Raw genomic sequence first — 25,929 nt, 5'->3', positions numbered from 1 at the left:
TATCGCGCCCAGTGCATTTGCAGCTGCCTGTGAAATATCAGAACGTCGCAATCAGAACCGGATTAGTTCGGTCGTGTGTGCAGAGTTGCATCGCCTTACTTATACCTGGTGTAGTGCAGGAGTTCTACTTACTCCAAAATATAGCAGTTAAGTATTAAGTATACATCATCCTCCGAGCCTTTTTTCCAACCATGTTGGGGTCGGCTTCCAGTCTAACCGGATTTAGCTGAGAACCAGTGCTTTACAAGAAGCGACTGCCTATCTGACCTCCTCAACCCAGTTACCCGGGCAACCCAATACCCTTGGTTAGTATACAAAGTGTTAATATAACACGACAGTAAATGAAACTTCGCAACGTTAGTATGGCCACCTAAACATAAAAAGGAGATGGAAGGACCATCAGATTTCGTGAGTTTAGCATTGCAACTTTCCATCCCCGGTCGAAGATCTAGAAGCCGCCGGTGGTAAGTAGTGGCGAAAGATACGAGAAGTGCCAGGTGTTCGAGACCGATGCCACAGATGGAGTGACATTTAGAACAAAAATCAGGAATGCTGAACCCACTACCAAGTGGGATACATAGCAGGGAGGCAGGGAGTGAGCGCATACTTCTACACCTTCTCAGGCTATATACTTATGGGCAGCGGGAATCTTCGCGCGAGTTACCGCGGCCGCGGTACATGAAGGGCTCCAGAAGGAACATGGTGGATTTTACTCAGTAACAGTCTGACACCCGCTCACGCTGCACCCACAGAGGAAGGGGTCTTAATGATTGCCAATAAAAAAAAGCGCGTTAATAGTGAGTTTAAGCAAAAGATTTACCAAGAAAATAATTTGAATTCAGATCGGACGCCGCGCCGTTACAATCGCTGCGATATTTACCTACGACTAGCTAATTTTATTTACCCATTTGTAACTAAATCCTGCATTCTCTCTCCCGACCTACCTCACAGCATATCAAGTTGTGCCTTCCATATTTACACACACATACACACACATATCTACATATTATATTTACCTGCATGTGAAAACTTCATACCTCAGGGAGCACGGCATAGCTTGTCATGCGTATTGTGATGTCAGCCGGTGATGCTCGCAATATTTGTACTTTATCATGTCGTGTCATTATTTTGTTAAAGCAGCGTACAGAATTACGATAAAAAATAAGCGTAGAAAATAATAGTAGCATTGTAAAGTATTTACCTACGTAGAATCGCCGCTAATCCTAAGCTAGCATTTGAACATCTTTAGCAGTCGTTACGGGTAGTGAGAAGCCAGTAAGTCTGACAAGCAGTCTTATCAAGGGGTATTTTGTTGCCCAGGTAACGGGGCAGGTCTTGAGGAGGTCAGATAGGCAGTCGCTCCTTGTAAATCACTGGTCAGGTGCATCCGGTTAGACTGGAAGCCGACCCCAATATAGTTGGGAAAAGATTTTTGTGCGTGACGAGGGTCTGGTAGAACCTCGCCTTAATAAGATCGGCAATAAGATGGGACATAAACCAATTTTTTATTTCTACAAAGTAAGAAATGCAAGTCGTAAATGTGCACCTAGCCTTACGCTATCGACAAATCAAATAAGTCATGTGTACTGAGCTTGAAAATGTACCGGCGTCGTCGCTGTAAATTGTAAGTACCTATAATTTGTTGAAACGTAGGAGATAACAGTTACTTTTCAGCTTTTGAAAACATGATACATTCTGGTATGATTTCATCGTCATCATCATCTCAGCCATAGGACGTCCACTGCTGAACATAGGCCCATAGGAACATAGGAACATACCCCTTAGATCTCCACAGATACCCGTTGGAAGCGACCTGCATCCAGCGTCTTCCGGCGACCTTTATAAGGTCGTCTGTCCACCTTGTTGGTGGACGTCCTACGCCGCACTTGCTTTGGTATGATTTGCTAGTAGCTAAATAACAGGAGTCGCATGGGTTGACCAAACACAGGATAAGCGCAGTCAGCACTTGGATGGATGGCCACGTCATAACGAGTTCCTCCTATCTTGGAAGGCACGCTATATTCCGGCAAAATTAGGTACCTTCCTACATTTTATCATCACCGGTCTTTGTTCCTGTCCACTTTGCAAATTATCTACCAAATATCAAATTCCGTTCAGTAGTTTCAAAAACACAACAAACAGAAGACTACAAGGAGTTTCTAGAAGCATGAAGATTCTCTTTGTAACATTCAACATGGCTTAAACATGATTCTAAGAACAGTTTACAGTTAGACCGTATATGTAGCTTTTAAACCCAGAGTTAACACATCAAAGTTACTCTCTACAGGACTCTCGTGTACAGCTTAGCTTTGGGGGAATCCAGGAATATTGCAAGCTTATGTATTTTGTACTACGTCAAAACTTTTTTACAAAAAAATTAAACCGACTTCCCAAAACACTAAAAAGCCAAAAATACTAATTTTAGGTGCATCGGCCTAGAAGTCGGTGTCTAATGGATGTGCCTAAGTTAATCTTGCCAATCTGGGATGTCGGTTTAATTTTTTTGTAAAAAAGTTGTTTATTTACAGCTTTTCAGTGATACAAATAGCTGTCACTATCCGTATAAGTACAAAGTTCTCATCAATACAAATATTTTAAGCCCAAATACGAGGTATTTTACATATTCAGTTGTCGAGTTTCCTCGACCTTCTCTGGTCTCCACCATCAGGTCAGCTCCAAACCTTCACTGTTGCAAAGATCTAGTCAATAAAAATATTATAAGCCCAAACACGAGGTAGTTTACATATTCAGTTGTCGAGTTCCCTCAACCCTCTCTGGTCTCCATCATCAGGTCAGCTTCAAACCTTCACTGTTGAATAGTCCTTTCAGGCATTCATCTGAGTGTCAACTTTTTACCCTATGTTTGCCTACAACTTTCGAAGGTTGTTCTCGATTTCTCAGGGTTTCCATCATCAGATCCTGACCTGATGACTATGGGACCATCTGGCAGCTATTCCGCGTCGAACAAAAAAAGAATCACGTAAATCGGTCAATAAACCTCGGCGTAATCGATGTACATACATAGAAAAAAAAAACATACCGGCCGAATTGAGAACCTCCTCCTTTTTGGGAAGTCGGTTAAAAATATACCACGCTGCACTCACCAACTTGTATATCCAGTTGATGTAAGACCAATCGTATTCCAACGACATTCGATTGGTTTGCGATTGGTCTGCTATTTTGGTGATTTTGGTCTATAACGGTAGTTTGCTCTTCAATCATATTGCAATCGTAAATCATATGCAGACAAAATGATTCATTATTGAACTTCAATCGTAATCGAGTCGGGATCGGATCGCAGTCGAAAGTGAATCGTACGTTGCTTAACTAAAATTAGGAGAATCGGGCCCCAGCAGGCCGCTCACAAAGCAACGAAGTGACATAAGTCCCTTTTTCGTTTTGACAGTTGAGCGCACCAAGGGACTTTTGTCCCTTTTTTTCGTTCCAGTGCGACACGACATCATAATATATTTGTTTCTTTCTGTTACACGGAAAGTTGTTTATTTACAGCTTTTCAGTGATACAAATAGCTGTCACTATCCGTATAAGTACAAAGTTCTCATCAATACAAATATTTTAAGCCCAAATACGAGGTATTTTACATATTCAGTTGTCGAGTTCCCTCGACCTTCTCTGGTCTCCATCATCAGGTCAGCTCCAAACCTTCACTGTTGCAAAGATTAGTTGTTTGTTTTACTAGGATAGTTTTTGATTTTTATTGTAAATATGTATTGTAAATATCTGTGTAATCAAATAAGTAACTTTTCAAATAAATTGTTAAAAGTTACACGGTGTTTTAATACCTTATCTCTTTCCTACACGATTCTTAATACATTTTCTTCATGCTAAAAATCCGACAATAGTTCCAATGGTTCATTCGGATTGAAAAAATAATGTCAGTCAACTGTCAAAGTCGCAGGTGGAAGATTATCCTATAGTAATTATTATTTCGGTTGTTTGTAAGTATATTGTATTAATTACCTACGGTGTTATTACACAATTAGAATATAGTATTTGTGTGTGCAACCGAGTTTTAACCTGAGGGTAAGTATAATTCTATTTCTGTGTGGTTTTCAGTGTACTTGTAACATTGCTAGAATCTTGTCAGAATGTTATCGTAATTTATCAAATTGGGAGACTAGTTCTGTGTGAAAAATAATAACTATCGCGTTAAATGTTTACTCGATAATAGTTTTCAGCCAAAAAGTATACAAAAGGTGCTAAATTTAAGTTAAGATTACATTTTTTATTTCAAGCGGGTCCTCTAAACAAAAAATGTAAACAAACAACATGGCCGCCCACCTACTAAAATAGATAAAGCTTGGTATACACAGGGAATTTTGTATCGGTCGAAATTTATGAAATGAAATAATTTTTATACTTATATATTTATTTCGCATTTGTTTTTTCATATTTTGTACTATCTTTTAAAAGGTATTGAATGAATTATCATTGAATGTTAATTTGAGTTTTTTTACCGTAATATTAAAAATGATTGCCGGGGTACCGGACTGCCTCATCCAAAGGCACTGGGTGAAACTGGCAATAGGTTTGTAAATTAAGTTTGGTGAATTAATTTATTCTAGTAAGCATAGGTAAATAACCACAAACAATTTATTATTTCATGGACTGAAATAAAGATATATATATATTTTTAATTATTTAATATTGTTTTGTTTATTTTATTGAGTTTTCGAGCTTTGCTTTTAACAATTTTAGAAATGGAAGCAACTAAAAATAACGGCAGTCGTGGTGGTGGTCGACTGAGAAACCGTGGTGGTGGTGGTCCAGTAAGAAACCGCGGGCGTGGGCGTGGACGTGGGCGCGGCGTTGCCCGATCGCTTCATTTTGCTATGTTTGTGGTTTTTTCGTACTTTTTTTATAAAAAAAAAAAAAAATATTTATTTGGTTACGGATATTTTCTTGCTTTGCTAGGTTATTTTAGAGCCATATCCAAAATGTTACTTAACTTTTAAGGGGACAGCCAGTGGTAGAGGATGCAGTCAGCGTCTCGTCTGCGTCCTTTGCTGTTGCAGGACCATCGCAACCAACGACGTAAGTTATTTATTTTTCTTTATTATTTTTTACTCTAGAGAAATGTTAGAAGTACTTTCTTTTCATTAAATTTCTGTTGGACCAACACGACCGATAACTTCTTCTAGGTCAATGGTAGAAGAAAGAAAAAAAATAAAAATGCGGGCTCTGGACAAGAAAAACATGGCCCAGTTACCAGATGAGCAAAGGGCACGGCTTCAAGAACTACGTGACAGGAAGGAGGTCAGTCAGTTTTTAATGCCTGATGCTCCTCCTAGCAAAAATCGAAGGTAAGAAAAATATTTAGGAAAATAATATGCTTAACACAGTCACAAATGTTTTAATTATATTATATTTCCAGAAAAGTGTCGCCGGTCCGAGTGTCGTGTCCTTTGGTGCCGGGCACCCCAGAAGTGCCGCCCCCGCGTATTCCTCAAAAATGGGAATTGCAGAAGTCAGGTGTGTAAATTGTCTGCCGGATATCGTACCCTTTATTGACTGATCCAACCTAATATATTTTAATCCTTTTTATCCAGCGTTGGACGAAAGTGAGCCTTCGAGGTTTGAGCTCGTAAAAGAAGAAGCCACCACACCGCCACCCTCGAAGTAAGTTCGAACTTAATCTCCCGACTTACTCGAAACATTCAAAAGAATTTGAATTAATATATATGATGTTTCACAGGGAAAATCAGTTAGTTTGTACCCCGTCCAAGGGGTTAATTATCCTAGGTGAAGGTCAAGAGGTGGACGAGCACAATATTTTGGTCGATGCCAACATTGAGATGGTTGGGTTCCCGCCCGGGCCATCGACGTCTTTCACAAGAGCAGGTATATTTTATGTTTTTTTCTGTTGTAATAACAATGTTGTTTGTGATGATAATCTAGCTGCGTCGTGAACTAGGGGGCTCAAAGCAGCTGATAGTTAAATAATTATTTGGTTTTAGAACTTTCGATTTACGAAGAAGACCCGGAGGAAGAAATTCTGCAGTGCGAACACTCTGCGGTTCTGAATCCTGGCAGTGATGTTGAGGAGGAGGATTGCCTGGATGGTTTTCGATCTTCCAGGAGGCACGCTGGAGAATTCGCCGTGGAAGACTTGTCCAGCGAGCTCCGCGAGGTCTTAGGATCCATCGACAGGCAGGATGATTGTGCTCTACAAGAGTCGAGTCAGGAGGATTTGCTGATATTTGATTGGTCTCACGATCCCCAAGTTTTTGTTGGGGTGCGAGAAAATTTTACGGGACCAGCGGGGCCAACTTTCCCCATTGAGGGTATGTCTCCGTTCCAAGTTTTTTCGAAAATTTGGGACGGAGACATAATCAACCTCATCGTCGATGAGACCAACAAATATGCAGCGAATCTGGTCTCCTCGCCCATTAAACAATTCTCTCGTATGAGAAAATGGACACCAATAACGCCACAAGAGTTGTGGACGTTTATTGGTGTCATTATGCTGCAAAGCATCATCCCACTCCCTGTGGAGAAGGAATACTGGTTCCCCTGTTTGCCTTATTTAAAATTGGGCAAATTCGCCGATATTATGGCGTACCATCGTTTTTCGCTCATAAAGCGATGTCTACACTTTGTAGACAATATTTTGTGTGGCAGAGGTATCCCGACGAAGCTCATGAAGATTCAACCAGTAATTGACCACCTCAACACAAAATTTAGCTCTTTATACCTACCTGAGCAGGAAATTGCTATAGACGAGTCGCTGATGCTGTGGAAAGGCAGACTCTCTTTTGCTCAGCTCATAGCAACGAAAGCTGCTCAGATAGGTATAAAGAGTTATGAACTTTGTGAGTCCAAGACGGGATATCTCTGGCAGATGATAGTATATACTGGGAAGAAGGAACGCCATAATGACGAGAACGAGGCTGAGCCTGAGGGTGCGACGTCAAGGACTGTTTTAAAGTTAGTTCGTCCATTACTTAATAGAGGTCATACTCTAGTAATGGACAACTTTTATAACAGTCCTTTACTGGCACGCACGCTCAAGGCCCAGAAAACGGACGTTATGGGCACTCTGCGTCTGAACCGGGAGTTTGTGCCTGACAGTTTGCGCTACAAAAATAAGGCAAACATGCGGACTGGTGAAGTGGCATTTAGCCAGACACGGGACATGACAATTACGGTGTGGAAAGACACGAATGTGGTATCACTAATATCAACATACCACAAGGTAGAGGTCGGCGGAAAAGAGAAGTACGGCTACTATCGGTATAAACCGAAAGTAGTATTAGATTACAACCTGGCAATGGGAGGCGTCGACAAAAAGGATCAACTTTTGCAGGCGTTTCCCATAGAAAGGGTTCGTAATTTAATTTGGTACAAGAAGCTTTTCCGCCGGCTTCTCAACGTGTCCATCCACAACGCCTTTGTCATGTTCTCAAAATCAGGGACAGTCAAAATGGCACAGCGGCAATTTCGGGTGTTGTTGGCGGATGAAATCATACAGAGATTTCGCCCGCCAAAAATAGAACGACCGCTCCCAATAACCAGCCACTTCCCTGCTAAGACAAATGTGAGGAAGTCACGTTGCAAGTGGTGCGCATTAAAAAAAGTAGATGCTTGCACAGCTTATAAGTGCGAATCTTGCAACGTGAACCTCTGCATAATCAATTGCTTTAAAGACTATCACATTTCTCGGGGACTGGTAAAGTCCAGTAGTAGTCAAAGAATAATCTTTAAATCAACCAATTTTACTTAACCGACTGCCGATAGATAATCATATTTTTGAAATTGACATTTAAAACCCTTTATACCAAACTCGATAGGTTCTGGAGTTTTTTTTTAACGCGTCGTGTGGCACCTGGATTCCGCCATTTTTTTAAAATTAATTGTTTCAATGACATTCAGGCTACTAAGACAAACCTAACAACATTTAATTTATACAAATCGGTCCATTCGTTTCGCCTATAGACGGTGGCAACGAATATTACTTACATCATTCGAAAAACATTACCCTCCTTTTTTGGCTTGGCAGTCGGGTAATATAAATCATAACATTTTTTTCTTACATTGATACAGGGATTTGGATCCAGAGTATATATATTTTTTTCTATTTTTATTTTGTGTGAATAAAAATAATTATTTTAAACCCGAATGTGCACTTCATGTAACCCCGGCTTTATGGCACACTTCTTTTGTCCATTCTCCCGATTTGTGATATTTCTTTACTTGTATTTTTTTTCGATAGCTATTGAATAACAAGTGTGATACATCATTGGAAAGGGTATTTGTTGTAGAAAATAGTTACGTATCTCCTACTTTTTTTACTCAAACTTCACTAAACAGAAAAACGCCAGAAATATTAAGTGCGTTTTTACGTCAGTAGGAATTTCTTCAATCAATTCCATATTTTTCTGTATTCGATAAACTTATCGACATTATATTTACACATTTATTTTTATATATTTACACATTATATTTACACAGCTTTCAGATTGTAACAATATTTTAATTTTAAAAGAAAAGAAAGTTGTCAACCTATTTTTAAATCACTACAATTCTCAATCAATATAAAAAACAACTGTACACAGGTGGTTACCAAACGTCTTTACTTAAAAATAATATTTTAACCATGGGTCCTCTTGTATATAATAAACTACCTTTGTATTTAAAAGATTTACCTACCTCAGTATTTAAAAAAAAGTTGACAAAACTACTCCTGGATAAGTGTTACTACTCAATTAAAGATTTTTTTGTGACAAAGATTTATTGTAATAATATATTATAATGTTTAAATTTTGCAATACTTAAATATATTTTTTTTTGTTTATAGTAATAGAATTCTTAATATGTATAATCTTGTTGACATTCGTATAGGATTTAATTGGTTTTATTTGTTGAAATATGTACCTATAGTTTAATTTTCTTTTTTTTTGACACTTAAGTAGGTATTTGTTGTAATTTTATTTTTTGTTTGATTATGGAAAGAATGGTTTTAATTATTTATTTTCTTTGTATTGTTTGAGCAATTTTGTATGTTTAGAATTGTACCTACTAAGGAAACAAATTTGCACGCCGTAAGGCAAAATGTATCGGGACTGTTGTATAATATTATTTCCAGCTAATTTGTATACCTACATTTTACAAATAAATGATTCTTATTCTTATTTGGTGAAAAATTATTCACCATCAACAAATGTTTCGTCCTAGTCATACGCCTGTAAATAAATATTTTTTTACTATGAAGTATGTTTTTTTTTTTATTTTTTCCCATGTAGGTAGATAGAACCCTTCCACCATTTAAAGTCATAAAATGTATATGTTACCGCTTAGCTTTTAAAAATAATCTTTTTTGAAGTTCAAATAATGTTTTTTTCAACTACCTATAGCCATTTTTATCGAACAGGTAGCGCTCGGTGCGGTATGAAATCAGCGAAACCGATCAAACGGCTAAAACATCGCTTAAATCTATCGCATTCACGAGTCGCAAATCGCAAAATCGTACGACAAACTGCTATTTCATTCATACATATTTGAACACCTTTCTAGCTAATTGCTTGCGATTTCCACGTAGTAATCCTAGACTGTCTACATTCATATTTAATCAGTTTATTTACGCGGTAAAGTGTGCTGAAGCGATTCTAGAAATTTTGTCGCTAATGACTAGGTAGAGTTCCACGTAGGTAAAATTGTGTTAGACTAGTTTTGGCCCGCGTTTTCATCCTTGCTTTGAAGGAAATTCTTTTTGAACCTGAGATTTATAATAGCTGAACTAATTAGGTACCTACTTGTAGTAATTCTGTCGTGCATGCTATTTATTTGTGTGCTTCAGCTATGTTTTATCAAAGTCTCTTTAATGGTTTTTGCGTGAAATGGTTTTTGTAACTCAACTTTTTGTTTTGTAAAACTCTTTTGTTTGTTTGTACGCACTAATTTCTGAATTTAAAAAATATTTAATACAGGCACAAAACTAATATGCAAACAAAAATTAGGTTGTTAAATCATTGGATAAATATGATTAACTAGGTATAGTAGACAATGTGGGACCTGCGTATGAGGTAGATAGTATTGTAACCCGGATTCATTGCTACCGTATGTAAACAATAACATAATTATTATTTACACAATGTTTACTAAATTGTAATTAATGACTCACATCATTGGCTAATGATTATCACTCTAGTAAGGTGTTAGGGTGAAACGGAGGTCATATTATATGGCATATAGATATTTTGTCTCGGGTCTCAGGTTGCCCGGGTAACTGGGTTGAGAAGGTCAGATAGGGCAGTCGTTCCTTGTAAAGCACTGCTACTCAGACGAATCCTGTTAGACTGGAAGCCGACCCCAACATAGTTGGGAAGAGGCTCGGACGATTATAATGTAATCTTTTGTCACGAAAGCTGGTCAGCTTGTGTGTAAATGTAGGTACATGCATATTGTCTTTGTACCTATGCGTAAACTCGCGCTCTGTAGTGGTCTATATACTTAGTCTTATAAAGACAATGAGCGTCTAGGTACATTAACACACACCAGTTTTGCTCTCCCGCTGTCGTAAGACAATACCTACATCTAGGTACTTATGCTTGTGATGTCCCATTGGTCTACTCGTGCCTATCCATCGCCACAGTAAAATGAGTGCAGTCTAAATATCCATAGAGGTATTAGGGTTGGATAGGATGCAAGATAGAAGATTTATACGAGTGCGTGAAATAGTTAGGTAAGTACCTCAGGCAGGCCTATTATTAAAATATCAACTAGATTTCTCACCTCTAAGGGCACGGTTTATCAATAATTATAATCATTATAATTATCTAATTAAGATAATGACGTAATTTGCAACATCGTGCAAGACATGTGGTCGGTAACGGATAATCAACTGATCATTTGTAACTAGGGCTGCCATTTCGAATTTCGCGAAACCCGGACAAATATTAAAAAAACCCGGACATTTGGCGTAAATCGCATTTTTACCCCGGACGAGTTAGAATTTTTTTTTAACAAAACCAGACCTAGTTTTTAATATTACTATTACTACTATTATATACTTAAATTCAATGAGGTGCTTCCTTACATGTAACGTCAGGGCCAATATCTAGCTCAAGTAGTAGGTACCTAGTATTAAAAGATGGCTTATGTTTAACTGATCACCAGAAATAGTAACAAATAGCAGACAAAAATAGTAAATGATCACCAAAATGAAACTCGCATTTTAATGTAAAATGATAACCAAAGTTTTAACACTTTGCTATCCCATTTAAGTGAAATTACTCCAAAATAAATCATGCGCAAGCCAAAAATAGTAAATGATCACCAAAATTAAACCACCATTTTAAAGTAAAATGATAACCAAAGTTTTTACATTCTGCTATCCTATTTAAGCAAAATGAGTCCAAATAAATCATTGTTATCCCAAAAGTAGTAAATGATCACCAAAAGTAGTGAATGATCATCAAAATTATACCAGCGTTTTAATATAAAATGATAATCAAAGTTTTTACATCTTGCTATCCTGTTTAAGTAAACTGACTCCAAAAAAATAAGTTCGGCCTGATACAATAAATGTAATAACATTATTGGGACCCTTTTCCTGCACTAGGGTGGAAAATTATCTATTGCATGCCTCTAAACAGTGCGATAAGAGTGTTTTCGAGGGAGTGTATTGAGAAACACATTCTTCTTCTTCTTTCTCCTGCCCTGTTCCCAATTTTACTTGGGGTCGGCGCAATATGTCATTTTCTTCCATTTTCCCCTGTCACTAGTCATACTGACACTCACGCATGCATTGCAAGCCGGACACATAACTTAATATGGCATCATAATACTCTATTTGATAATAAGCCTACATTTTATGGCAATCACAGTGACTTATTTTGGCAAAAATAATACATTAATTTGGTCGTCAAGTAAAGTAGCTAAACGTAAAAAGAGACAGTGTCAAGAAAGGAAGCCGCGAGCGAAGCGAGCGCGAAATTTTTGAGTTTTGAGACACTTCGACTTCTGCAGTCTGTGTGTCGATTGTAATTCAACTCGTAAGAAAAATGTCCGGGTTTTCCCCGGACACTTCTTGAAACCCCGCCCGGACATCCCCCGGACGGCCTCCAAACGAGGACAAATCCGGGGAAACCCGGACGGATGGCAGCCCTATTTGTAACTAACCTGCGACTGCTATGCACGAGGTCTCGGGTTCGAATCCCGGGAAGGGCCGAAACAGCTTTGCGGGTTTTGGAAACTCACAAAGCAGCCCGAAGTATGGAAGTTGGTGATTGATACATCCGTGCACCGGAGTTTGCCGTCCCATTGGGATATGGGAGTGAAGGAATAGGGTAAACTGGGTACGGTTGTGCCAGGGTACGGTAGTGACAGTCGCAATTGTAACGAAACTATACGTAATACGGGGGAGGGTGTGAGGGAGAAAGACGTGGCTTACAAGCCTAAAAACGTTTCCCAATATTGCGTTAGCCGGCGGACGACGTTGACGTAAGCAGGAGCCCACATTGCTTTTCAGCAATCAAAAGTAAGTATTTTTGTTCGATTTCTTTTCCTAATTACTGCTATTTTTATACGGATAGATTATCTTGTTATTTTTTTCTTTAAAAGTTGAACATTAATATTTAATTACAAGTGATTTCTTTTTACGTAAAGTATTTGGCAAAATCATGGCGATTTTTTGTTTTCAAAATGATGCGTTGGGTACGGTTGTGACAATTTTTTTGGGTACGGTTGTGACGAATATCTATACATATAATAAATCTCATATTATTATTTATTGCTTTTAGATGTCCAGAATACGTTTGTGGAAGACCGAAAGAGCGCAGTTTGATATCAAAAAATATAAAGATGCCGATGAAGAAGTGAAACAAGGGATTTCGTACGTGTAGCTCAAGCTACAAGCCTTTCTACAGCTACAAGTTTTAACAGAGCAAATGTTGTTTTGTTGATTGTTAAAACTATGTTTGTCAGCTTATAATGTTAAACATTTCTACAATAAAAGATATTATAGACCATTTTGATATATGTTTATGCATGTCACAACCGCCCTTGGTATGTGGCCGGTTGTGACACTTTCCCACTTTTTTTTTAATTGATCTTATGAGTAATACATTGTATTAAAGAACAATATATTAGTGTTTTTACGTACACAAATGTCCAAATTGCTATACAAGTTCCTTTCCTACGAGCTAATTAGTCAAATAACAAAATTATTGGTGATCAAACGAAAATTGGCACAACTGTACCCAGTCTACCCTAGTGAGTGCACCTGTGTCTGCGCAAATGCTTGTGCACTATAACAGTGGCGGCGTAGCATCGAGTGGCACCCGGGGCGGACTACCTATTTGAGCAACCCCAAAATACGAAAAAATATAATCACGTAGTAAAAAAATCGTATAGAAATCACTCACGGTGCTTTTCGTTAGGTTTACCATTAAGAAACCGGAGACAGATTACTGCAAAGTTATAAAGCGCTAGAGTAGCGAACCGAAATTTTTGAGTTTTGGAACACAACAGTACCCAAACAAGTTTGAAAAAAAAAACACCGTAAAATGAAGAAGCCGCGAGCGCAGCGAGCGCGAAATTTTTGAGTTTTTCACCACAACAGTACCTAGGTAAACATGACTGAAAAAAAATACTGTAAATGAAGAAGCCGCGAGCGTAGCGAGCGCGAAATTTCTCAGCTTTCGAACACATAAGTACTCAAACAAGTTTGAAAAAAAAGCACTGTAGAGGGAACAATGCTGCGAGCGCAGCGAGCGCGAAATTTTTTGAGTTTTGGGACACAAAAGTCCTCCACCGCTTACAAATAGCGCCTTAACTGCTTAGAAATATCCACCGTAAAGTGAATTTTCTAATTGTTGGTTTGGGGACTCTGAAATTGAACTCGGAATTAAGCACATATAAAAAGAAACCGGGATCGAAGCGAGCGTCAGTTGTTTTTGCTACTTCGGTGCTTTAACTTTTTGTTAGATCGAGGACTCAAAATGTAAGCGCAGAGGACATTAGAAATGAATAAAACACCGCGAGCGAAGCGAGCGGATTTTTTTTCTAACTTTGAGAAATTAATGTAAGTAATCAGGTAAAAGCAAAAATACAAGAGAGGGGTGACAGTCGGACTAGTCGGACAGTAGTAGGTACTGTTGTAGTTTTGTTTAAAATTTCGCGCAGTAAATGGTAGTGAACCTAGGCTTCGCAGATTAGAATGTCATCCTTAGTGGCAAGTCCCTTCTGCCCGCATCATCCTGGTCATGCAGATATGTGCCGACCGAGATGGCACCCCCCGAGACGTGGCACCCGGGGCGGACCGCCCCCTCCACCCCCCCCTTACGCCGCTACTGCACTATAAGGCCGCTGCCTCGAATTTTGCGGGCAGCGGCGGCGGCGCGGGCGGTCACCGTTTGACTGGAGCTCACCGCTCGTTGCCCGCTCCCCGCGCCGCTGTATTCGAGGGCCGGTCCATTTGATTATACGCGTAAGATCCTGCCGCTCCCGCGCCGCCGCCGCTGCCCGCTGCCCGCAAAATTCGAGGCAGCGGCCTAAATGTCCTGATCGCGCAGCTGGCTGATCCTCTTATATAAGAAACAGCCGTTGTGGCTGAAATCGGTTTTGGACACCATTATTGCTATGATTTGAATAGCGGCTAGGGAAATCATATTAATAATTATTAGGCCCTATTCTATCCCTAACTTGGAGCATGGTAGGTAGATGATACCTACTGAACTTTCAGTCTTGTAACTGAACACGCAAACATACATACATAATTAGAAACTTTTCCTTCTTGGCACAGAAGCCTTATTAGATACCAGAAAACCAATTGGTGGAAGCCTGAAAAGATTTGAACATAGCATTTTGATTATTATAGCTATCTATTGCCAAATGACGCCAATGATTACATTTGTGTTATGTGAAACTATAGTCTGTTTTTTAATCTCGTAGACTAAATTGACACTTGCAAAATGTCAAACTTTCTAATAATTTTGCTAGCTCTGTGGTGCAGTGTTGTACTTACGATACCGGTTCGTTGAATCGTAACTTTTTACAATAAGTCATCCTGAAATAATGGGCTTATCCTTGATGATTACGCATGGCTTTGCGTGGTCAGATATCCCTGGCAGTTTGTAGCACGTCGTACAGCCATGTGTACGTACGTGAATTTTAAATATAAAACTTTGAATGAATATTAAATTCGTCAATTATAGATAAAAAGTTACGATTCAACGAACCGGTATCGTAAGTACAACACTGCACCACAGAGCTAGCAAAATTATTAGAAAGTTTGACATTTTGCAAGTGTCAATTTAGTCTACGAGATTAAAAAACAGACTATAGCTTCCACCAGCAGTTTCACTCGCATCTCGTGGTAACAATTTCGCACACTCGAGTAAAAGAAACAAAAAATTTATATAAGAAATACAACTTTATTGAAACAAGGGTGCATCTACATGGTACAAGTGGTGGCTGAATGCATATTAATTTTGTATAGCCTTTCCGAAACATTATTAAAATTTTGAATGTTCTTCTCCGAAAATGAATCTCCGTGTAGGTTATTATTGGTGATTCAAGGAACCAAAAAGAACTTTAGTCTATATGTTTGATGTCAGGGGCTATTGTCGGATATGAAAGTTCGTATTTAGAAAAGTCGAGATCGAGAACAATGCTATAGAATTTATCTTTTACAAAAATTAAATAATTTTGTACGGTCTCTGTTGCGAGTCCCACTGTCGAGATACCAAACGTTAAATTCAGAATTTAGTTACCGAATCATCGGGTAAATTGCCGAACTAAAAATCACAGGCCCGATGTCTGTACCACTGCCAAAGACAACTGAAAATTTTGGGTATTTCTTTTCTAGTTTCTGCCAGCAAAGTGTCCTTAAATGGTCTGATGGCTCGGCCTTTGACAGATGCAACGGCGCAGCGCCCCGCCGGCGCAACCGCTGCCACCACCTCTTCTTGCGTAACCGAGTCGTCGAGGTCGGTCACCTCTAGAGTCACACACTTGACGGGCCTCACAACCTTGTCCGTGTCCGCGATAGCCTCTCGGAGCTTCGTCGCGAAGAGGTCCGCCTAGGTGCCGCCTTGGTCCCCCGAGAACTCGAAAATACGAGCCTACGTTTAGGTCTTCCGGCACATGACTCTGCCAGGCCCAAGTTCCGCAGCGCAAGGTTTGAACGAGCCCGCCGCAGGGCGGACTTATACATCTCCCCTCGTTCCGCTGCCTCTGGGGTCAACGTGACTACCACGGCTGCGGTTCTTGGAGGAGAAGCGAGCTTCCTCCTCTTGTCCTCTAAAGCTTGCTCTAAAGCTGCAGGCTTGGCTGCAGGGAGCTCAGGAGCCGACTTCTTCCCGTTCCGATTTCTCGGTGCCACCTTAATCCAAGGCTGGTTGGAAGGGGTGGTGGAGGGCAGCAGTGGGTCTTCCCTCACCGTTTCGGGAGGGACCGCCTGGGCAGACAGAGCCGCAGAAGTCTTCTAGCTAGCCCTTTCCCTTGCATGTGATCTTTAGCACCTAAGGCGTCGACAGGGCTGGTGCCGTTGAGGACCCCGGTGCGATGGGCATCCTTTCAAGCTCCCTATCCGCCGCGAGTGGAGGGCGAAGCTGCTTCTCCTGCAGGAGCACCGTCGCTGGACCTTCCGACGTCCCTTCAGGCCGAGTCGTGGGCTCCGCAACGCGTGCAGCGCGGATTCCTCTTTCTGCAGACGATCCACCTTCGCCTGCAGTTGCCTTGGAGGTGGTGCGCTGCGCCAACTCCTTCACAATGCCGAGCAAGCTCGCTGCCCGGCATTTCAGGGCCTTCTTAAATGTCCCCTTAAGGTTTCGAAGAGTCTCCGGAGCCCCGCTTAAGGAAGGCCCTCCTAATTGTCTGGCGGGTTGATACGCTGCTCGATTCACACGATGACACGTGACACCATGTAGCTTCCTCGGATGAGACTAGCCGCGAATGGCGCGCGGCTGGTCTCAGTTGCCGAAGCATCTCGGGGCATAGGTTAGCCCTGAGAAGGGCCTTTGGATTAGCCCCGAGAAGGGCCTTTGGGGAGACAGCGACCGGAAGCGGCCCTCGAAAGACGTGGCATTGCCACCAACAATATCGAAACGAAAGACAATACAGTCGGATTCGATCAACAGCGTTCGATATATCTCCTTTCACATAATTTAGGTAGGTCGACAGGGAGTGGCAGGATCACAGCCCCCTTTCGAGCCATAACCAAACCATTCTGCAGGGGCTGAAATTTGTTCAAAACTTCCTCACTTTCTTTAAAGCAGATTATAGCTAGCATACTACGGCAAGTCTCCTTTATTTCCCTGCTTAGATATTTAATTATCGAGCGGCAGAGGCCTGGTAGAGATACAATACTTTTTGATAATACCTGACTATCAACTGTTATGATGTTTCGATAGGTTTAAATTCAGCAATGTTGCCTTGACAAATCTTAGTATATAATACAAAGTAGCTCAAATCTGCACATAAACTCCACATAACCAAATCAGTATACATATAAACAATACAATTTTATCATATCTGACCATTGAATTTAATACAGTATCAATAAATTCGGTGATTCTGTATTTACAAATGATGGTCCACGGGTCCACCTTAAAATCAAATAGTTATTTTACAAAGAATATGAACGATTTGATTTACCGCGGTACCACATTGATTGTGGCACATACAACTTCATCCATGTGATCAAACTTACAACACTTACGGTACTGAATTGTGCAATGAGCAATATATGGCTCTGTAAACAGAGGTCTATAGCTACAATACATCTTTTTTGGTAGAACTTGTCTATTGAACTCAAACGCAAAATTGACTGCAACACAGCACTTTTCGAAAGTCAAAATTTACAAAAGACAGCCCCCAAAACCTTCCCTTCACCATTTGCTACGTTTTTGCTGGGAGGAAAGGGCCATAAGAATCTCCCCAGCAAAACAAATCTGTCTGTATTTTAGAAGAACTTTTCAGCAATGTTTTATATACATAGAAACTCCACATAGATGCTTGCATATCGATTTCACATAATAACAGCAAAGTATTGTTATTAGGAATACAGAAACAATATAATATTTAAAAAAACATAGATATTTACAATTACAAATTAAATCTACATATTTAAAAATAATAAAATTAAAACTATACATCAAAAAACTCATCCACATCGCTGTTAGATGGTGCCCAAAAGGCTGACTGCATTACCACGCTGAATGGCAATGCACGTTCTTTGGCTGAAGTATAGGCCAGCCTTTTAGTCATATCATTTTATTAAGTTTCTTTAGGTTTAAACTTAGTGAGTCTTTACAAATGACTCATGACTCCATGTAACCGAACTTGCAACACTTATGGCATTAAATTGTGCGATGACCAATATATGGCTCTGTAAAAAGAGAATTATAGCCACAATACATCCTTTTTGGTAATACCGGACCATCGAGTTTGATAATATAGTTTTCAGTAGGTTTAAATTTAGAATTTCTGTCTTTACATATCTTAGTACTGATGTAATGCTGGAGTATTTTTCTACATGCTGATGACAAAGACAAGAATGTTTTATTCCCTTTAGATATGTTGTTGAATATGTCAGCTATGCAACCCATCATCACCTGCCTAGACTTCCCAACAGGGTTGGTGCCCAGTCTCTTGCATGACAAGACTTCCACGAAAATCCAAATGCTGTCTTTATTTTATCGTTTTTCAACTGCTTTTCACGTCTGGTTCTCTCTTAACTTGTGAATACTTTGGTAACATGAAGATCTTGCTAGATGGAATTAATATATTTTTATATTGTACTTTCTGCACAGCAACATCCCCAGGAATACTGAAAATAAAATAAGAATAGTAGGTAAATAAAAAGATTTCTGGTCAGTGGGTCGTCTTAGGGGCGGAGTTCCAGTTAACCGGATGCAGCTGAGTACCAGTGTTTTACAAGGAGCCACTGCCTATCTGACCTCCTCAACCCAGCGAGATACCCGGGCAACCCAGTATTCCTAGGTTAGACTGGTTCTCAGACTTAATGGCTTCTAACTACCCTACTTCTAATAGTCGATACGATTGCTAAAGATGTTCAAATAACAGCAAATTCATAATTTTATTGAAGTTTTTTTCAAATGAATACAACTATTAAACAACTTACAATTTTTTTATTTATTGTCTCAAGTCATGAAAGCTCGAGACTCAAAACTCAAGTAAATAAATAAACCTATGGTCGATAATGATCGTCAAGGAACGAAATACCTACTTGCTGTGCTGTGGTAAGTAAACGTTTTTAACACATAAATTCACCGAATTCACGTATTTTTTCAATGAAATGAACACCGTTTAAATCCAAATATCGGTTAACAAGAGACAATCTTTCTGCTGCAATCGTTTTTTTTTCATGGAATTTTTGTCAGTTTTATAATAATAAAACTACAGGGGAACAGGTAATAATTTATTTTCTATTTTGGTAGAAATCTGAGCGTATTTAAGTAATTTTTATTAGTCTAGATTCTAGACTCTAGAAACACGTTTTATAGCATCACTATTTATTGATTGCGAATACGTGTTTAACTAGCTAGCTGGGCAATAAATACTTAATATGATAATTATAGTTTAGCGAAATTCAACATTGACGAAAAAATAATGTATCCTTCATGGATTCCAAGGGGGACTTTATCGGATTTTATTAATCTTATGATGATTTTATTTATTATTCATAACTTAGTAATTTCATATCTTTTGGTAGCTTTTCAAATTTTGTCACAGCAACACTAAAGACGTTCCAGCACTCGATTCCAAAAATGTAGACATTTTAGACGAGTTTCTATTCACCTCTCTTTCTCTTGACATGAAACTACTTCATGCTCTAAGTCATGCTATTCCAAAACCATCTGACGTTGTCAATTTTGTTTTGACAGTTTGACAGTTTCTAATTTGAATTCGCGCCAATTTCTGCTGCGTGCAAATCTGTAGAAGAAATTAAAATTAATTCGTTGTTTGTTTAGTAATTAACCAAGTTTCAATACATTGATGGTGTTTAAAATAATTATAAATTAACTTAGCGTTCTCTCGAGGTTTTCGAACAGTCTTGTCTATAGAAAAAACCTGTTTTTTACTGTTGTGAAGATATATATTTTCTGCTAGTTAACACCACAGCATACACCATGTCGAAAGTAAAATTGCATTTAATCGCTGCTGCTTGTGATAATATGGGAATTGGAGTCAATGGGGCTTTACCATGGCGTTTGAAGTAAGTCTAGTTATAATATTTTTCTATTTGTAAGACGAAAAAATACGAAATTTGCATGTGTATGAGGATAGCGCAACTTAATCTTACGCTTAGGTTAACTTGGGTCATAGAACCTTATAGATAAATCGAATTTAGCATATCTATTAAAAATATGGCTATAAAGATTAGTATTTCCTACCAGGCAGATTCTTCTGGAATTGAATATAACATAATATTTTTTAAAAATATAAACCAACTAGCTTTTGCTCGCAACTTCGTTCGCGTGGAATAGTGACTACCAGCAGATTTTTGATTTGACCAATAGATGGCGCTATATGTCCGTAATAAATTTTATTTTTTATTTTTTGTAATAAAAACTATCCTGTCCTTTCTCAAATTTCAAACTATGTCGGTACCAAATTTCACACAAATCGGTTCAGTAGTTTAGGCGTGAAGAAAAGACAGACAGAGTTACTTTCGCATTTATAATATTAGTTTGGATTTCAGTCCATTATTGTGTTACTTTTACCATCTTTTTTATTTTAAAGTTACATAGTTTTTGATTTTTTTAGCTAATAACACAAAATGTCGCAGCACACATGTGCATCACAGTGCAGCTCCAACTCCTTGGACTCCATAATGGTTGTCAGACTTTCTGACTTTTGACTACCCGTAGTGATACCAAAGACATTTTTCTTTACAATTACAGAAAAGAGATGGCTTACTTCACAACCATGACCACAAAGGTTTTGGACCCCACCAAGGTGAATGCGGTGATCATGGGCCGCAGAACTTGGGACTGCATACCAGACAAATACCGTCCGTTATCGGACAGAGTGAATATCGTGCTGACACACAACGTAGAAAGCGTGAAGGAAAATGTAAAGTACTATCTAACCGAATCATCTGCCTAGCAGCTACCCAACTGTTTTGGGGTCTGCTTCCAGTCTAACCGGATGCAGCTGAGTACCAGTGCTTTAATGGAGCAACTTTCTGACCCTTCATCCCAGTTATCCGGGCATCCCAATAACTTGTTATGTGTGTAATTTCAGTGTTATATAGCCATTTATCGAGGAAGGCTATAGGCTACTTTAAATATGGGCAGGCAAAACCCTTTGCAGAAGTATTACTTATACTTCTGCAAAGGGTTTTGTACTTAGTAAATTTTAGTTATTTAATTTATAGAAAGTGAAATTGTCAAACAATTTATCTTTGCTTCAATTAAAATATTGCCTTAATTAAAATAACATGAAATAACAAATCTTATGATACATACATATGTATTCTAAAATCGTGTCTTACATAATATTATCATTATGCCCTTTGACTTTTAAATAAGTAGTAACTAGATAAAGTTTTGTAATGATGAAATGTATACTTAAAATAGTTCAATCTGTTCCACCCGCGTCTCGATTTAGCAACTTGCCGCACCCGGAGAGAAAGTAGCCTATCTCCTTTATTAGGCCTTAGCCTATGTATCAAATGTCATTTAATATGGTTCAGTAGTTTAGGCGTGAAAGTGCGACAAGCAGATATAGTTTCACTTTCGTAATACGTAAAAAGTAAGGGCTAGCTTCTTATAGCGATTTCACTGGGTTTCCGAGGGAACTTCTTCCCGCACCCGGATAAATATAAGCCGTGATGTTATATCATTTCAAGCCTAGTTTCATCAAACAAAATCCATCCAGTAGTTTTTCGTGAAAGAAGAAAAGACATCCTCATATATTATGTTGGAAAGCTACACTCTTCCCAAATCCCGTCGCGAGCAGTTGTTTCTCCAGACGCGGGTGAAACCGTGGGAAAACACTCAGTAAAAAATAAAGGGAAAATTCAACTTATATAAAACAAAATTATTTAATCTAGTCATCAAACAAATAATTGTCATTTCATTCTATCCACTTATAAACAATGCGCATTTTTATAAATGATCTATTCCAGGTTCCGGAAGGCGTGGTGGTAGTTCCAGGGCTAGATGAGGCGGTCAAATACATTGAGAGTCGAGAGGACATCGAGTCGAGCTGGGTTATTGGAGGCTCTTCTATTTATAGGGTAAGATATTTTTATCGAAAGTGCTAAGCTTAGTGACATATAGAAAAATTGAGGGGGTTGCTGCTTAGAAACTCGGAGGGGCTAAATGTTTCTAATGTGTAAATAATCATCGGCAAGGATATCGAGCCCTGACCTTCACCTGCGCAGAAGCGATTTATTGGTTTATTGCCTTAAGTGTACAGTGCGCAAAGCGATCCCCACTCTTCCGCCGAGAGCTCAATATCCGTGCCGATAACTATACTTGTCTGAGGAATTTTGGTTGTTGACCGATCAATCAGTTATTAGCTTTTGAATCAGTAGCAAAAAACAATGGTGATTTATGCTCAATCCTTTTCCGTGTGAGACGAGTTTCACTCACTTCCTTTTTTCTGAAATTAAATGAATGATATATTTATTCTGATTACTGCCAAGTTCCTTTTCAAACTCAGATTTTTTATCATCAAAGAGTAACAAACAAACAGAAACACATATGTACACTATCGCATTTTTAGGATTCCGAACAGAAAGGGTAAAACTTGGCCCTATTGTTATCGCTCCTTTGCCCGTCCTTTCGTCCGTCTGCCACCAGGCTGTATTTCATGAACCGTGATAGTTAGAGAGCTGAAATTTTCACAGATGATGTATTTTGTCCCTATAACAACAATACTGTAAACTAGAATTTCATATTTTGGGGGGCTCCCATACAACAAATGTGATTATTTTGGCCAGGTTTTATAATATTATTAGTGTAAGGTTTTACAATTTAATAGTGTTTTGCCCAGCAGTGGGACATTATAGGCTAGAAATAAATAAATAAATAAATAAAACTCTTTCGATTGTAAAAGGTTTTGAGAACTGGCAACTGACAACTGACGTCAGACGGAACGCGGGTTTCTTTAAAAAAAAGAAAAACAAAAGAAGGGGAATAAAAGACGGGACTTAGCGGGTCGGGGTTTTGGCTTTTGGAGTTAGTTTATACGAACGGTGGTAATTTTGTGTTTGAGTTAGATAATAATACGAATTTGTGAAACTTGAGAATAAATACAAATTGTAAACTGAATTAGTAAACTGGTTTTTCTCCAACGAGTATACTAGAGACACTTTCCACCACTCCAAACTGAAGAGTCTTACATTAGTAAGAATAGGAATTTACTACATATTTTTTTTAACTACAAATGCTTAACTTTTACAATTTCACATTTCAGGCGGCCATGACACATCCCAACTGCGGTAAGATTTACCTGACAGAAATACAGAAGTCTTTCGACTGTGATACCTTCTTCCCGAACATAGATAAGCAGCAGTTTCACCTCGTTGATGAAGAAGAAGTACCCGGAGAAAGGCAGGAAGAAGGAAACATTAGCTATTATTTTAGAGTTTATAAGAAATTGTAAAAATTGCAAAAAAAGAACTTAATACCAAAAATACGCTAAAAATGGCTGAATAGGCTGACCTCTCTTACAGGAACAGTTTTTGGAATACCAATTATGTACTTTCTTCTATGAAAAGTTAGCTTAAGTAAAATTTGCATTTACTAGTTGTGTTCAAAAATATATATAATTGTTATTATCTCTTTCGCTTAGCGTTGTATTTAAGTTTTGAAATATGCACTATTAAAAACTTTAATTGTTATACAAGGTGTTGATTTACATTTGTGAAATATTTCAGGAGGTAGACATAAAATACGTAAATAATCGATTGGAATTACAGTAAACGGGAATTGGCTTATATGCGCTGTTTTTTTTCTCATTGTAATGTCGTAGTATTTCAGAAGTAACCCAATTTTATGAATGATCGCTGCGTATGCTTCGTGTTTGCGTTTGTGTGAGGGCGCAGCACGGTTTTAACATATATTTAAACTGTGGTTTTAAGGCCAGAAACACACTCGCCAAGTGTAAATACGGCTGGAAGGATTTCAGAAAAAAAAATTACGTACCAATTTATTTTTTTGTTGATTTGGGTTGAGAATCATTAGCATAATTACGTCCTTGAATATTGCACAGATGCAAATCAACACATTGTTATGGTACAAGAGCCAAAATATGCACTTAATATGCACTATTAAAATATTATTTTATATTTACTCCACATATGTTTAGATAGTGGTTTCACAATTTTCTCATTATTTAAGTAAGTTGGTACACAAAAAATAAATCACTCAATGTGGCACACTGGTACGCAGCTGCCTTCGGTTAGACTGGAAACCGACCCCAACATAGTTGGGAAAAGACTCTTGTAAGTGGATGTATAGTTATCGGCACGGATATTGAGCTCTCGGCGGAAGAGTGGGGATCGCTTTGCGCACTGTACACATAAGGCAATAAACCAATAAATCACTTCTGTGCAGGTGAAGGTCAGGGCTCAATATCCTTGCCGATGATTATAGTAGCTTAGCTTTTGAATTCTAGTGCCTAAAAAGTTGCCTTTTGTAAGTCAATGTATGTATATTATGTAGAGTATAAGGCCACATTTATACAATTGTAAGTTTTACTCACATAATTAAGTAGCATACGTAAAAACGATTGCCGTAAAAAACCTAAAACTAAAAAGCATGTCGACTGGGAGCGTGCCCTTTTATAAAAATCTTTAAAGCCTTTTTCCGATCGCATTAAGCAATATTTATGAATATTTTATTACATTGTCTCGATATTGTCTACCTCTTTTTAAATTAAATACCAATACGATCATAGTCATAAGAAACAGATATTTTCCGAAATTATGAAAATATTCGTTATTTTTTATACAGTCTTTGTAATGTATTTATTATGAACGAGCCTCCGCCCGCGGCTTCACCCGCGTAGAGTTCGGTTATATCACGTTTCCAAGAGAACTCTTCAAAAGTCCGGGATAAAAACTATCCTATGTTCTTTCATAAGGTCAAATCTATCTCTGTAACAAATTTTATTAAAATCAGTTCAGTGGTTTAGACGTGAAAGCGTAACAGACAGACAGCTCTTTCGCATTTATAAAACCTATTAGTAGGGATGTGTAAAATATATTTATAATTTTCTTAATACATGTATATTGTGATAAAATGTATGTATTGAATGTAAATGTGCTTCAAATTTTTGAAAAATATAATTATTATCTAAATTACTTGCTGTATTTTTTTTCTATCCTGAATTCTTTAGACTGTTAAAGTGCGCTCCTACTCGTTCTAGGGCCCGGGGCCAGATTCTCCTAATTTTACTTAAGCGACATACGATTCAGATTCGACTGAGATCCAATCCCGACTCAATTACGATTGAAGCGTATGTGGCATTCCGCTATTTTTCTTTTAAATAAACGTTTTTATCCTTTTGTGTCATTCAATAATTAATCATTTTGTCTGCAAATGATTTACGATTGCAATATGATTGTGGAGCAAATTACCGTAGGTAGGTATAGACCAAAATCACCAAAATAGCAAGACCAATCGCAAAACCAATCGAATGTCGTTGGAATACCATTGGTCTTATATTAGTAGCAGACCCGATATGGTTAAAACTGCTATTGCGATTTGATTCCTATTCAATTTTGACATTATTAACATAGGAGAATCGGGCTCCAGATCTACCTACCCGAATCTCACATTTTACCTACCAATTGAACATTATTCTTCCACTGTTATCATAAGGTTGCATATCTATTATCTCTTTCTGAAATTTGACAGATCGGATGTGCTTCGAAACTATAAAAGAGATTCGATAAAATAGGAAAACGGCTATTCTATACATAAA

General features: G+C 38.4%; 2 protein-coding genes and 2 long non-coding RNA genes across 7 annotated transcripts; 3 read left to right on the top strand and 1 right to left on the bottom strand.

The window, feature by feature from the left end:
- Positions 1 to 3,885: 3,885 nt before the first annotated feature.
- On the top strand, positions 3,886 to 8,437 carry LOC110381681 (piggyBac transposable element-derived protein 4). 4 transcript variants are annotated; one of them, XM_049843900.2, is made up of 8 exons: positions 3,886 to 3,959; positions 4,720 to 4,855; positions 4,978 to 5,055; positions 5,163 to 5,324; positions 5,396 to 5,493; positions 5,571 to 5,640; positions 5,717 to 5,862; positions 5,979 to 8,437. In XM_049843900.2, the coding sequence occupies exons 2-8, from the start codon at positions 4,722 to 4,724 to the stop codon at positions 7,742 to 7,744; spliced, it is 2,454 nt and encodes an 817-aa protein (XP_049699857.2). In that variant the 5' UTR covers positions 3,886 to 3,959; positions 4,720 to 4,721; the 3' UTR covers positions 7,745 to 8,437. The 4 variants fall into 4 exon arrangements, with proteins under 4 accessions (XP_049699857.2, XP_021197731.3, XP_021197732.3 ...); XM_021342056.3 differs by having other exon boundaries at positions 3,895 to 4,044; XM_064042195.1 differs by lacking the exon at positions 3,886 to 3,959 and adding an exon at positions 4,477 to 4,549.
- Positions 8,438 to 12,310: 3,873 nt separating this feature from the next.
- On the top strand, positions 12,311 to 12,995 carry LOC135118978 (uncharacterized). The gene is made up of 2 exons (XR_010277900.1): positions 12,311 to 12,499; positions 12,762 to 12,995. It is a non-coding gene; the product is annotated as an uncharacterized LOC135118978 (long non-coding RNA).
- Positions 12,996 to 15,375: 2,380 nt separating this feature from the next.
- Positions 15,376 to 19,346, bottom strand: LOC126055289 (uncharacterized). Its single transcript, XR_010277902.1, has 2 exons — positions 19,214 to 19,346; positions 15,376 to 18,793 (listed from the first exon to the last, which is right to left on the bottom strand). It is a non-coding gene; the product is annotated as an uncharacterized LOC126055289 (long non-coding RNA).
- A 530-nt stretch (positions 19,347 to 19,876) lies between these two features.
- Positions 19,877 to 23,938, top strand: LOC110381682 (dihydrofolate reductase). The gene is made up of 4 exons (XM_064042147.1): positions 19,877 to 20,203; positions 20,892 to 21,063; positions 22,121 to 22,231; positions 23,416 to 23,938. Exons 1-4 carry the CDS (start codon positions 20,118 to 20,120, stop codon positions 23,602 to 23,604), a joined length of 558 nt encoding a protein of 185 aa, XP_063898217.1. The 5' UTR covers positions 19,877 to 20,117; the 3' UTR covers positions 23,605 to 23,938.
- The last annotated feature ends 1,991 nt before the right edge of the window (positions 23,939 to 25,929 follow it).

Source organism: Helicoverpa armigera, chromosome 27 (assembly GCF_030705265.1).
Source record: "Helicoverpa armigera isolate CAAS_96S chromosome 27, ASM3070526v1, whole genome shotgun sequence".
NCBI classification, from domain to species: domain Eukaryota; kingdom Metazoa; phylum Arthropoda; class Insecta; order Lepidoptera; family Noctuidae; genus Helicoverpa; species Helicoverpa armigera.
Note: the sequence above shows the minus strand (reverse complement) of the source record. Positions and strands in the feature narration are given on the sequence as shown.

Coding starts and splice junctions, on each gene's coding strand:
- LOC110381681 (XM_064042195.1), top strand. CDS start 4,492: ATGATTGCCGGGGTACCGGACTGCCTCATCCAAAGGCACTGGGTGAAA. Junction 4,550..4,719: donor CTGGGTGAAACTGGCAATAG/GTTTGTAAATTA, acceptor TAACAATTTTAG/AAATGGAAGCAACTAAAAAT. Junction 5,641..5,716: donor ACCACACCGCCACCCTCGAA/GTAAGTTCGAAC, acceptor GATGTTTCACAG/GGAAAATCAGTTAGTTTGTA.
- LOC110381682 (XM_064042147.1), top strand. CDS start 20,118: ATGTCGAAAGTAAAATTGCATTTAATCGCTGCTGCTTGTGATAATATG. Junction 20,204..20,891: donor GCTTTACCATGGCGTTTGAA/GTAAGTCTAGTT, acceptor TTACAATTACAG/AAAAGAGATGGCTTACTTCA. Junction 22,232..23,415: donor GAGGCTCTTCTATTTATAGG/GTAAGATATTTT, acceptor TTCACATTTCAG/GCGGCCATGACACATCCCAA.